Consider the following 13,524-nt stretch of genomic DNA (forward strand, 5'->3'; position numbering starts at 1 on the left):
CTGCCTCTGCCTCCCAGGTTGTAGCATTTTTTTTTTTGCAGATTTATGCACAGTAAATCAGACTTCATAATTTTTGTAATTTTGTAAATAGAATGCTTAATAAGAATCAGTCTTGATTAATAGTTTAGCACAATTGAAAATACCAGTTAAATTAATCATAGATAGCAAAATAAAAGTAAGAATTTTACCATTAAAAAGAAGTGTTTGATATGACAGAGGTTGTAGAGAAAATGAGGCTAAGTCGTGTTGCTGCAAGATGAAAGATAGTGCAGCAAACACTTTGAGACAGAACAAACATCCAGAATAAGCCAAAGGAAAACTAGTGCAAATAATATAGTACATTGTGAAAAAAAAATAGTGCATTGTGGTACCCCTCTGTAATGTGTTGCAGGCAGGACCCACTTTGAATCATTGCAGTCATCCATGTTGCTTGGGGATATAGAACATATAAGATGTGGAGAAAGTTCATATTCACTGACATGGCCTTTCATTCCAGTGCTGCTCTTATCAGTTTCTTGTGAAAAAAGACATCTCACAAATGCAAAAATGCACAGAAAAGCGTAGGGCCTCCTTCAGTATCTTGGCTTGCCATCACTGGTTATGTAATAGTCGCTAGTAGTAATCTGAGAACTTGAAAACTGGTTGTGGGACTCATCAATTAAAATTTTTAAGTAGAATGCATACAAATACTTAAATGTTCCTTCTGGTTTTTCTTATTACTTATTTAGTTTTCAACATATCTCTCTATGTAATCCTAGAACTCAGTGTATAGACCAGGCTGCCCTTGAACTCACAGAAATCCACAATGCCAAGTTCTTCAAATTTTTGAAGTCCATGTATAAAGCTAATGAAAGAAATCAAGGATCAACAGAAATTCAGCTTGTTTACCTCCCCCCCCACAATTGTTTATATTTTCTCTATTACAAAGTTTGTAAGTTGTTCTTAGCATTGGAATATGTAAGTATATAGAGGATCTTTTAATTAAAATATTTTTCTTCTCATATTATTAATTTTTCCTAATGTTTTAATTTTTAATTAGATGAAGAGTTAACGAAATCAAAGCCATCTTTATCTAATGAGTAAGTTTGCTGTTACTTCTTTTAATAGACTTTATTATTTCGAACAATTTTAGGTTAAGATCAAACCTATATAGACCCTCCCCTTATATATGCCAATCCTCCTTCTCAAAGTCCCTTACTAGATTAGTGCATTTGTTACATCTTGACACATGTCACCCAAAATACTTAGTTCAGAGGGGTCACTTTTAGTCTTGTTCATTTTGTGGGTGTGGGCAACTCTTTCTTTTCCCCCATCCTACCCTCTGTCAGGACTGACATTGTAGCATCATAGTCAGTATTTGTATTGCGTGGAAATGTCATGCTCTGCTTATTCAGTCCTTTTTTAAAACCACATTTAGATGTTTGGTGTTTTCCGTTGTCCCCTTTTCTAGAGTTTAGCCGTGTTGTTGTCTGAACTGTAAAATTCATGTTGGGGCTTTTATATATTTTAATTTATTTTCACATGAAACTTCTTATTATGGTTTTCTAAAAAACACACTTAACACAGTCAGCATTGGAAGTCTTACTACATCCTAACAAATGCTGATAGCTTAGGATTTATACACATGTTTTCAGGTTTTTTTTTATGGAAATCTTCTCATTTCTCTTTTCCATTTTTCTCCTTCACTCTTGATTGTGACTTTATAAAGTGGACCATATGTCATGAACTTCAGAATGAAGTATCTCAATTAAGATGAAAAGGCAAGAAGCTAGGTAGCCATTTGCTAGCACATAAAAAAGGCCAGCATTCCTTTGCACTTCTGTCAACAGAGTACTTTCTTTGAGTTATTATTTTTGCATGAGTAAAAGTTTGGCTTAATGAAGTTAATAGTTAAAGATTATTTGTTACCTGTGAGGCACTAAATAAACACAGCAGTGCTGTTTATTGGTTTTAAAGATAAGTTGTTTAGCATTTAAAGCTTAATCTTTAGATGTCACATGTGTAGCTATTAAAGTAGGTTTTGTACAAGGTAGAAAATGTTTTCATTGGTACATGTTGAAATATTCAATATGTGATTTTTAGGTCATTGTAATAATTTTAGCAGAATAGGCCGAATTCTCTGCATAATTGCATACATACTTCAACTGGTTTGAATTTTATAGTCTAGATAATCTAGAACTCACATTCTTAGAATCTGTTAACTGTGTCTGTTGGGTAGCTCATTTAGACTGCTGCTTGTTTTCTCTTATAAATCTGAAATCACTGTTTTTGGTACTCAGTTGGAGTCTAGCAAAGTCTGATCAAAGGAGACCAATCCAACAATATAAGTTACATTGTTGGTTCTGCTTAGTGCTCTTGGCAAGACTATTGACTAGATTTCTCAGTGTGTTCAACTATTTAATCACAATAATCGAACTTGTAGAAGTCTTTGGAACAAAAATAAATGAATGGTTTTATACTAATAAAATAATCTTGCTAATACGTATTTTTAAAATGCTAGGAAAGGGACCAATGATTTACTTGCCTGGGACCCCTTGTTTGGATCATCTCTTGATTCATCTTCTTCAGCTTCACTAACTTCATCATCATCAGGTAAGGAAAAAAACCAAACAAAAACAATAAAATAAAATATATGTATAAGAGAGATGTCTTATTTTGGGGAATATAGTGGCTGCATTTTTTTTTCCTGATTGATTCCATTTATGTATTGTATTTAATCATCTAAAGCTTTTCTTCAGCAGCTTCTACAAGCACTGTCTGAGGGATATATATGCAGATACAGTATTCATTTATAAACACCAGTGTTAGCCGGGCGTTGGTGGCGTACACCTTTAATCCCAGCACTCGGGAGGCAGAGGCAGGCGGATCTCTGTGAGTTCGAGGCCAGCCTAGTCTACAGAGCGAGTTCCAGGACAGCCTCCAAAGCCACAAGAGAAACCCTGTCTCGAAAAAAACAAAACAAAAAACAAAACAAAACAAAACAAAAAACACTAGTGTTAAGTATTGGTATTAGTTTTCCTTTATAAAATAAATTCTGATTATTGGAAGGAATTGACTTTGCACCTAACATGAACTTGGCTTAACTCGATTTAAAATGCCTCCTGATAAATAATTCATGTATAGATGTCTCTGCTATGTTAAGCTCATCCACAAGCTTGAAATGCCAACTCTATATAGTTCAGTGCTAGTTTCACTTATGTAACATATCTTTACAATAACTGCTAAGAGCGCGGGGGAATGCTGTACTCATTCAGTTTGCTCACATTTCTTCAGAATTCAAATGGGAGGGCATGGACAGCATGAGAAAACTGGTTAACATTCGAAAGGAGGCAGCGGCCTCTGAATCTAAACTTGGTGTCTTTCTGCTTCTGGCTGCCTTCCTTGAGCATATATACTTAACTTCCATGTTTTTTCTTTTATTTCTTCCTACTGCTCCCTGTTATGCCTCTACTCCTTCACTGATGACCAAGGAGCTTCAGCTTTGCATTTTATTTTCTCATGTATTTACTTAGGCTGGTTTATGTGTTTTTAATTAATTTAATTGGAGAACTTGCCAAATATATTTTTCCTATCCCCTATATTTTTCAATGTTTGAATTGGAGCACATATTTTTGAATGGACCAAAGGTTTTGAAAATCATCCTATTAGGAGATAGTAAGGGTCAGTGAGATGAAACAGCCTGAATTTGATTCCTGGAGCCCATGTGGTAGAAGAGAACGGAACCTCACAAGTTGTCCTCTGACCTCCATGCACATACGCACACACTCACAAAAATAAATTAATACTTTTTGAATGATAGTTTACTTATTTGCCTCTAATTCATTCCTGCTTTTTTGTTTGTTTGTTTGTTTGTTTTTACGAGACAGGGTTTCTCTGTATTGTTTTGGAGGCTGTCGGTCCAGCCTGGCCTCGAACTCACAGAGATCCTCCTGCCTCTGCCTCCCGAGTGCTGGGATTAAAGGCGTGCGCCACCAACGCCTGGCTGGAATACCAATTTTTTATAGTTATAAAAAAATTGCAAATGGCATTAACAAATAGTGAGCACTAATTCATACAGCATTTAAGAAGAATTAAGGTATTATGATTGTTTAAAAAATGAGCTGTACTGATTGGTTCTATTTTTAGAAAATTTTAAAGTCTTTACTGCTTGTAGTTATTCCTAAGATTATTATAGTATGGTTCTACTTAAGTCAGATCACAAAGTTTAATTAAGGTTAAGTGAGTTATTTGGCATTGACATTATTTAAAGGCACAGCTGCAAAGCCTTGCACTCATGTTAGTCTCTGTGAATTAGATGTGTTGATAGTAAGTCAGTGACCTTTGATTTTTTAATTGATTTCTTTTTATTAACTGATCTACTGAATTTAATTTTTATATGTATAAATAATGGAAACAGGAACAAAATTTCTATGCTTGTCTGTTTTGTTGGAAGGTTTAATGATTGAGGAATATTGTGAATATTAGTAGTAGCTTTGATAAAAACAATATCTGATGGATAGATTTTCACTATTTCAGCATTGCTACATACTAATGATTTTCTTCAAATTCTCTTTCTCTCCCTTCAGCCAGACCCACAACTCCTCTTTGTATTGGCACCATTGTTCCACCTCCAAGGCCTGCTTCCAGACCAAAGCTTCCTTCAGGCAAACTGAGTGGGATTAATGAAATAGTATGTACTCACATTTTTAAAATTATGACTATTTTGGGTTTGTTTGTTTTTTGAGAGAGCGTCTCAATATGTAGCCCTTATGGCCTGGGACTCACCATGTAGACTAGGCTATCCTCAAACTCACAAAGATTGACCTGATTAAAAGCATGTGTCATCACACTAGTCCCTAAAAATGGTATAATTATTTTGACTTAAGATAGCTATTTTTCTATATGCCCCTGCATGGTTAAATTTTTTTTCCCCAAAGTCTTTAAAGAATAGGAAGTTTCTCCACTCATACTTCTCTCTCTCTCATATAATCTCAAAATCATACTAGAAAAACAACACAGTGCTTAAGAGGACAGAGATTTCCTTTAAAAAGTTGTATTACAAGGCATTGTCTATTGACTCAAAATAGGAAGGTTCATGTAATTCTGCTTTAAGTCTAATACTTACGAAAGAAAATGTGTTGTTTTAGACCTTACTGTTAGGAAATTCCCAAAGGACATCTGTCTATTCTAGCTTCATTTTATACTTAGGAGACTGAGTCCACAGCAGCTAGCTGCCATAAAAGTACCAAAGACTAGGGAGCACTGGTCTCAGAAGGCGTCAGTCATGTTAGAAACAGCTGTGGGTTCTATTTGGCGAGTGCCAGGCCAGCCTGTGGGCCTCCCACTGCTCTCTTTTGTTCATCCTTCACACTCACTGCTGTGTAATTACTGTGGAAGCCAAGCTTATTTTATATTTCCTTCCTTGGGTATTTTAGCTGAGTGTAGAAGATACTTATGAAGTCATCTCACCAGCCTGCATCACTGTCCCAGCCATCCCTTTCCTATCTTTCCAGCCACTCAAAACACAGTCTGCTCTTTGTACTTTCTTTTGTTTCCTTGTAAGGAGATAGGATTGAACTTTGGGCCTTGTGTATGATATTACACCCTCACACTACCATTGAGCTGGTTCATACTATTTTACACATCCATGTTTTCTTATTGTACACCTCTTTTTTAAATGACAGTTTTCTCTGAGGCACAAATGGCCTTTTCCTTTAAGATCCACCTATCCACATGAGTCGCCTTTGGTCTTTCTTCCAGCAGACTGTATCATTCTCTGCTTACTCCATATATGTGGCTTGAATTTCTGTTAGTGTTCATATCACATTGTGTAGACTTAGTGTCTATTTTATGGATAAAGCCTGAGACATGATACATAGATAGGAAATGTACTTTGAATGGAGGGTCACATGGAAATGGCAGTCTTTTAAATTCCCAGTGAACTGACTTACTGGAAATGAGAGAATATATATAACCTGCCAAGGAGATGGCTATTATTTAATATAAGGACCATTAAGTCTTTTTATTGGGGGGGGGTACTTCGACTCAGGGATTCTCGGTAACCTTGGCTGTCCTGGAACTCACTCTGTAGACTAGGCTAGCATTGAACTCACAGACATCTGATTGCTACCACTCTCTGTCTAGAATCACTAAATTTTAACATGTCTTTTTTTAATTAAAAACTTTGTTTTGTTTTGTTTCTTCTTACCCTGAATCATGATGAAAACAGAAAACATAAAAATTTGGATCCCATATATTATCACAGATAACTGCGTTAACATTTTAATAATAAATTCATTCATTGTTTTCTTAATGTGTAAATATTTGGCCAGAGACAGTAAATTAACAGTTACTGTAAGGACAGGCATATGAGCTCTTCAGTATTAGACTAGCTTTAGTAAGAGGCCCAGGAAAGATGGAAATAATACCTCGTTTTTATAAGACTTAAGTGACTTTAACATATGTAAAACTGTAAGGATGTTGTTGCGTATAGATCATTACTCAAAAAGTTATTTTGAAGCATATATTTTAATTCCTATTTTATATATTTCTATTGTTTTTACTTCAAAGTATTTTGGAAATCTTTTTCTATTGTGAATTATTTATAGTTTTCAAGCTTCTTTAAAAGTAGTAGAAACCTTTGTCAAGTAATTAAAATCATTAAAAGTGAATTCATGCTTGAATACTTCTATCAGCCCTTCCCTCTCCCTTGAGATCCTTCTAGAAACTACTTCAGGGCTTTCAGAAAGCAACATTTCAAGTGGCTGCAGAGTATTTCATTGTATAAGTCTTCTATATTGAAAAATTAAAGTTCTAAAAGATTTTAGAAATTTGATAATTCTGTTCTTATTATAGTAGCTTAGTATATTTATGCTTTGTCGACATTTCAATATTTTCTTATTAAGTGATTTTAAAATGAAATGTTGAACTAAATAAGTATACACATTTATTTTAGATCAGTGGCTCTTAACCTTGCTAATGCTACAACTCTTTATTATAGTTCCTCATGTTGTGATGACCCCTACAGTCATAAAGTTGGTTTTGTTACTACTTTATAACTAATTTTGCTATTGTTATGAATTGTAATTAAATACTTGATATGCAGGACAATCTGTTATGGGACCTTTGGGAAAGGATTGTTCAATCCCCTGAGTATTGTTTTGCCTCATTGACAGTAAAGAATGGCATCCTCCCTGTCTGCCACAAGGAAATCCTCATTGTAGTAGCATCTGATGGGGCCTCAGACCAGCAGCATTAGTACAACCTGGGAACTCAGTAGAAGTGAGGTCAGGCAGCTTGAGTATTACAAGTTTTCCATTAGTGTACACTAATTGATAGCTACTGTTTTAAAGCACTTCTACCCAATAGGGTGTGTGTGTGTGTGTGTGTGTGTGTACAGCAACAATCTTTTAAATTTTCTGATAGTAAAAGCACTGAAATCCATTTTATTATCTTTTACTTAGTATTGCAAAACATTTTTATATATATTTACAATAAAAGTTATTGAGGTTTTTTTAATGTGTACATTTTCTTCAAAGTTCACTTTTATACTAACAACACACCTCAGTTTGCACTAGCAAATTACCAAGTTCTATTGGTAATTGTATTGCATAGTTGTATTCTAAAAGCAGGGAAAGGCTATTTTTAGTTAAGTATGTCTTTAAAAACAAATAGTACATTGTAGGGAGTATTACTAGTGTATTATTGGAAAAATTAATTTGGAAAGAAGAAGTCCACTTACCAATGTAAAAGATAAAAGAATTGAGGATTTATTTTTTCTGTTGGGTTTTATATGTTACTTTTTAGTTACCTTTTTGAAATGAGAAAACAACAAAATTAAGATTTTTCTCAAACTTTTGTTTGCTATAGCTTTCTTAATAAGGAGGCATTTCAAGAATTACAAATAAAGTGAATAGATTTGTAAATATAAAAAGTAAAGGACAAGCAGCATTTAAGGAGGAAGATATTTGCAACAAATAATGTTAAGGGTAGTAGAAATCAAATAGTAATAAGACCTTTCAAAACCATTCATAAAAATGAAAACACAGGAGCTGGAGAGATGCTCAGTGATTAAGAGTATTTGTTGCTCTTGTAGAGACACAAAAATTGGATTCCTACTACCTACTTGGGAAGCTCACAACCATCTGTAACTCCAGCCCAGGGGACCCAATGCCCTTAGCTGGCCTCCACATTCCAGCTGCATACAAACTAAAAAAAGAAAAAGAAAAGACATGAAACTATGCTTTTTTTAAAGTTGTGTTAACTAGGAAATTTAAGTTTGTTTTTCTGTGGCTTGCCTGTTATTGTTGATAGGGTACAGAGAACTAATCTTGTGTTTATAGAGATTATCATGGACATACTCTTTCTGGAGGTTATTTGGTAGTATATGTGAAGTGCTGTCATTTCAGTTCTGAGTACCATAGTAAGTCTACTCTTTGAAATACAGAGAATATTCTATGGACAAAACCTTAATAGCATTGTTTTAAAGTAGCCTTTTCAAGCTTCAGTATATTATTGGAAGTGATTTGACATTAACATCTCATGCCTATTTAAAAGAAACTCAGGATAAAGTTGTTTGGTTTGTTATGACTTAAATTTCTATGACAAGGAAACTCTTGCTTTAGCATTTTGATAAATAACTTCTTGTTTTTAAGCCCAGGCCATTCAGCCCACCTGTAGCTTCCAACACCAGCCCACCCCCTACCGCTCCCTTAGCCCGGGCAGAGAGTTCTTCTTCTATCTCTTCATCTGCATCATTGAGTGCTGCCAACACTCCAACAGTAGGTAAGTGGCTGCTGTTGGTTATGAACGTCAGTGTACAAAGGGTAATCAGGGTTATGTTTACACATACACACTTTATTTTTTCATTCTATTGAAGCAGGTTCTCCCAACATAACCCTGGCTGGTCTAGAATTCACAGAGGCATATGTCACCTCATACACACTTTATTTTTTCATTCTATTGAAGCAGGTTCTCCCAACATAACCCTGGCTGGTCTAGAATTCACAGAGGCATATGTCACCTCACCCAGTACCACAGATACATACATACACACACACACACACACACACACACGCTGGTCTAGAATTCACAGAGGCATATGTCACCTCACCCAGTACCACAGATACACACACACACACACACACACACACACACACACACACACACACACACACACACACACACACACACACGCTGGTCTAGAATTCACAGAGACATATGTCACCTCACCCAGTACCACAGATACACACACACACACACACACTTGAAAGCCTTACATTTCCTAGTTTTATGTCAGCTTCCACTGAGTAGATGGCCTTTTAAGGAAAGCAGCTTAGTCCAACTTACTGATGCCTATGCCATTGCATACTGATGGAAACACTGTTTATGCATCCCACTCTAGTAGTTTGAGTAGAGGCAGCAAGAATGAGACCCTGGCCACATTCCTGTGAGTCACTCCAGTATAACTGCTGATGACCATCCTGCTTTAAGACATCCAACAAGGGAAAAAGAGGCTCTCAACACACGCACGCACAGATGCACAACTATATATCTTTTTTCTCTCTTCTCTCCTAGTAGAAATCAGAAATTTTATTTTTCTGGACATATACTTAACACTTATACAACTTACCACATTTCCTTTTCTATTTTAGTTTTTATTTTCTAGATGAGGAATATTTTAATTGTTATTGAAACTACTAAGAACTAGTCAATTTATAAACTGTTGGTCAGTATGAATGTTAAGGCAACATTGTACTATGTAGTCAATTCTACAGTGAACTGATAGTTTCATTCTTAAGAAAGTTTGTGTTTTGGGGGCAGGAGAGGCGGTTCACTGATTAAGAGTGCTAACTGGTCTTGTAGAGGACTAAGGCTTAGTTCCCAGCACCCACAGGCCAGCTCACAACTACCTGTAACTCCATTTCTGGAGGGTCTTGACATAGTCAGATTAATTTACCAATGTTGTGCATGTACAAATACTTACACACATACATACACACACACCAAAAAAATTGAATAAAATAAGTAATTAAATAATTTTTTGAAAAAAACAGTTTGTGTTTGAAAATCATTTTCTTCAAACATTTTATTGAATGAAATTATTGTATGTGTGTGAATTTATTAAATATTAAAAAGTTATTAGGCTGAGTTTATATAATCTAAAACTTATTAAACAAAAGCAGTGCTTTACTCCATATAGATTTTACTCAAGAATTTTATAGCTTTTCTCCTTTATTAGGCTTCTTAACAAGTATTCATCCCCCCCCTCCCCCGCCTTTAAAATTTATGTATTATGTATACAGTGTTCTGCCTGCGTGCCAGAAGAGGGCACCAGATCTCATTATACATGGTTTTGAGTCATCATGTGATTGCTGGGAATTGAACTCATGCTGGGAATTGAACTCATGACTTCTGGAAGAGCAGCCAGCCAGTGCTGGTAACCTGAGCCATCGCTCCAGCACTTTCTTTCTTTTTAATTTTTTTAAAATTATTTTTCTAACTCATTATCACTGTGAAGAACAAACACAAAGTTGCTGAAGTGCACCAGCTGTGTTTCAGGTGCAACTATTTCCATCACAGTAATGCCTGGCCTCTTGTTGGTCCTGCAAGTAGCTATGTCACCTGGGCACTCATGAATGTAGACATTTAAAGTCAGACACTCCAGCTTTCCAGGTGATTGTGATACATGTTGTTTGTGAGTAATGCTATAATTAAGCTAATTTAATTAAATCCAGTTTAATTTGTCCAACCTTACTTATAAGAAATGCATCTTGTTTGTGTGAAGATTATAAAAATATCATAAGTGTTTTTGGCTAGAAAAAAATGTGAGTGGTTTGATTTCTGAATGTTCAAGCCTGATATGCATTTTACATATCATTTTTCATTTTAAATTTATGTAATTGAGAATAATTAACAAGTTTGTTCTTTTAATGAACAGCCTTATTTTTATTTGTGGTTTTCTTAATTTTATTCCCACAAAAATATACACTTTACTCCTAAGAGTAGATTGACCCTTCAGCTCTTTGATATCTGTATGAGACTGTGATCTATAAGTGTGTTGGGCTGCATTTACATCTGTCCTGGGATGTATGCAGTTCATTTGATGTGTCTGTTTCAGAGGTTTTCTTTCTTTCCTTCCTACCTACCTTCCTTCCTTCCTTCTTTTTGAGTTGTTTGTTTTTTTAAATATTTTATTCATTTATTATGTATACAGTGTTTTGTCTGCATGTATCCCTGCATGCTGGAAGAGGGCACCAGATCTCAGTACAAATGGTTGTGAGCCATCATGTGGTTGCTGGGGATTGAACTCAGGATCTCTAGACGAGCAGTCAGTGCTCTTAACCTCTGAGCCATCTCTCCAGCCCTTCAGAAGGTTTTATTTTGTGATGGAAAAGCTAAGTTGATCTTGATTGAACTGGTATGTATTTGTTTATTATTTTAGACAATAAACAATTTTGGAAATAGGAGATTCAGTAGCAGGTAGCAGAGATGAGGCAGGCAAGGCAGATGGATACTGAGGTTTTACACCAGATGGTCTTTAGTTCACCTAAAAAGTTCGTTGGAGTTACTCGGCTTTCTTTAGATTTGAAGTTGTTGACTTTCCTTGTTTCTTGAAAATGTGTTCTTTCCCTGTAATATTTTATCTTATTAAATGTGATAGAAGATCATAATTTGATTTTTGGGACACCCTCTGAAATTGAAAAGCACTGTGAGACATCACCAGGTATTGTCAAACATGCTTGTGACTAATGCTCCTAAAGCTGTCTAAAATACTTCACTTAATTTTTTCCTTTTCCAGCAACGTATGGTATGTCAGCATTCAAAAATAACCCTAAGGTTAACTGTCTCAATTTTGTGCTAAATTATGTCCAGTCACTATGTGAGAGAAGATCTCTAGTTATAAAAATTCATGCTTTTTTTTTATTTTCTTCCATCCTACGAAGTACTAAAAATGAATAGATGGAACTCTCAAGTTACCAGAATAGAGTGATTAGAAAAGAGACAAAAACATGTCAGCTTTAAAAATGTTATAAAAAGGGCTGGTTTAGAGCCCTGGCTGCTCTTGCAGAGGACCCGCTTTCAGTCCCCAGAACCCTCATGGTGACTAACTCCAGTTCCAGGTACACATGTACACAAGTACACAGGTATACATATAAAGTAAAAATAAACCTTTAAAAAATTTAAGTTATGCCGGGCAGTGGTGGCGCACTCCTTTAATCCCAGCACTCGGGAGGCAGAGGCAGGTGGATCTCTGTGAGTTCAAGACCAGCCTGGTCTACAAGATCGAGTTCCAGGACAGCCTCCAAAGCCACAGAGAAACCCTGTCTCGAAAAACCAAAAAAAACAAGACAAAATTTAAGTTATGATACACTATTGGGGAGCAAAGGCCACATGGGTGCTGTGTTGAAAGGAATTACATATAAATGCTCTGTGTTGAAGGAAGGTACTCTGTATCCTGTTTATCCTAGATGCTTACCCTCTGTATTTACAGAACTTAGTGCTATCCAAATATGTAACAGTTAAATCAAAATTGGAAATGAAAATATTATTATGACTACAAATTGTTTTCACTTCCAAAAATGTTTAAATAAAAATTTAGAATAAACTTATTGTTTTAGATAAGTAAATATTTCCTTTGTAAGTTTACCCTAGATGCTCAAACTCTTTATTTTCAGAACTTAAAGCTATCTAAATATGTAGGAGTTATATGAAAATATCCTTGTTAAGGGTACAGATTGTTTTCACTTCCAAAGTATGCTTAGATAAAAGTATAGAATAAGCCTATTGTAGACAGATAAATATTTCCTTTGTAAGTTCAGTATTTTGAAGTCTACATGTGCAATATCGTTTTGAAAAGAAAATTAGAAAGCATAAATGTGAATATACCAAATGGTAAAGTGGTTTTAAGTCACCCCCCCCCCCAGCCTTCTAACTCTTTGCTTGCCAGTGTTTTATAAGAACCATGATAGTTTTGGGGAAAATTAGAAATTAGTTCAAAAATTCTTTTTTTTAAATATATTTATTACATATACAGTGTTCTGCCTACAGGCCAGAAGAGGGCACCAGACTGAAGTGTAGATGGTTGTGAGCCACCATGTGGTTGCTGGGAATTGAACTCAGGACCCCTGGAAGAGCGGTCAGTGCTCTTAACCTCTGAGTCATCTCTCCAGCCCCCTAGTTCAAAAATTCTAATCATATGATCAAACTGGAAAATTGAAATGATTAACTGACTTGGTAAAATATTTTTCTTTTTCGAGACAGAATTGTTTTGGAGGCTGTCCTGGAACTCACTTTGTAGACCAGGCTAGCCTCGAACTCACAGAGATCCGCCTGCCTCTGCCTCCCGAATGCTGGGATTAAAGGTGTGCACCACCAACACCCGGCTTATTTTTCTTTTTTTAGTTTAGTATTGTAGATCAAACTTGGGACTTTGTAATTGCTTGCCAGTTATTCCTGTCATGGAACACCCTTATTTTTATTTTATTGGTATTGGTGTTTTGCCATGGGTGTTGGATCCCCTGGAACTGGAATTACAGACAGTTG

General features: G+C 35.6%; 1 protein-coding gene across 2 annotated transcripts in view; it reads left to right on the forward strand.

The window, feature by feature from the left end:
* The window catches only part of Fcho2 (FCH and mu domain containing endocytic adaptor 2), a 91,950-nt gene that overhangs the window by 59,724 nt on the left and 18,702 nt on the right, over positions 1-13,524 (forward strand). For both annotated transcript variants that reach the window (XM_040728878.1, XM_040728877.1), the window contains 4 exons: positions 1,040-1,079; positions 2,501-2,592; positions 4,566-4,669; positions 8,634-8,763. In XM_040728878.1, coding sequence (XP_040584812.1) covers positions 1,040-1,079; positions 2,501-2,592; positions 4,566-4,669; positions 8,634-8,763 — 366 coding nt within the window. The remainder of the gene's footprint in view (positions 1-1,039; positions 1,080-2,500; positions 2,593-4,565; positions 4,670-8,633; positions 8,764-13,524) is intronic.

The sequence above is a fragment of the Mesocricetus auratus genome, unplaced genomic scaffold (genome assembly GCF_017639785.1).
Source record: "Mesocricetus auratus isolate SY011 unplaced genomic scaffold, BCM_Maur_2.0 Super-Scaffold_100020, whole genome shotgun sequence".
Classification (NCBI taxonomy): domain Eukaryota; kingdom Metazoa; phylum Chordata; class Mammalia; order Rodentia; family Cricetidae; genus Mesocricetus; species Mesocricetus auratus.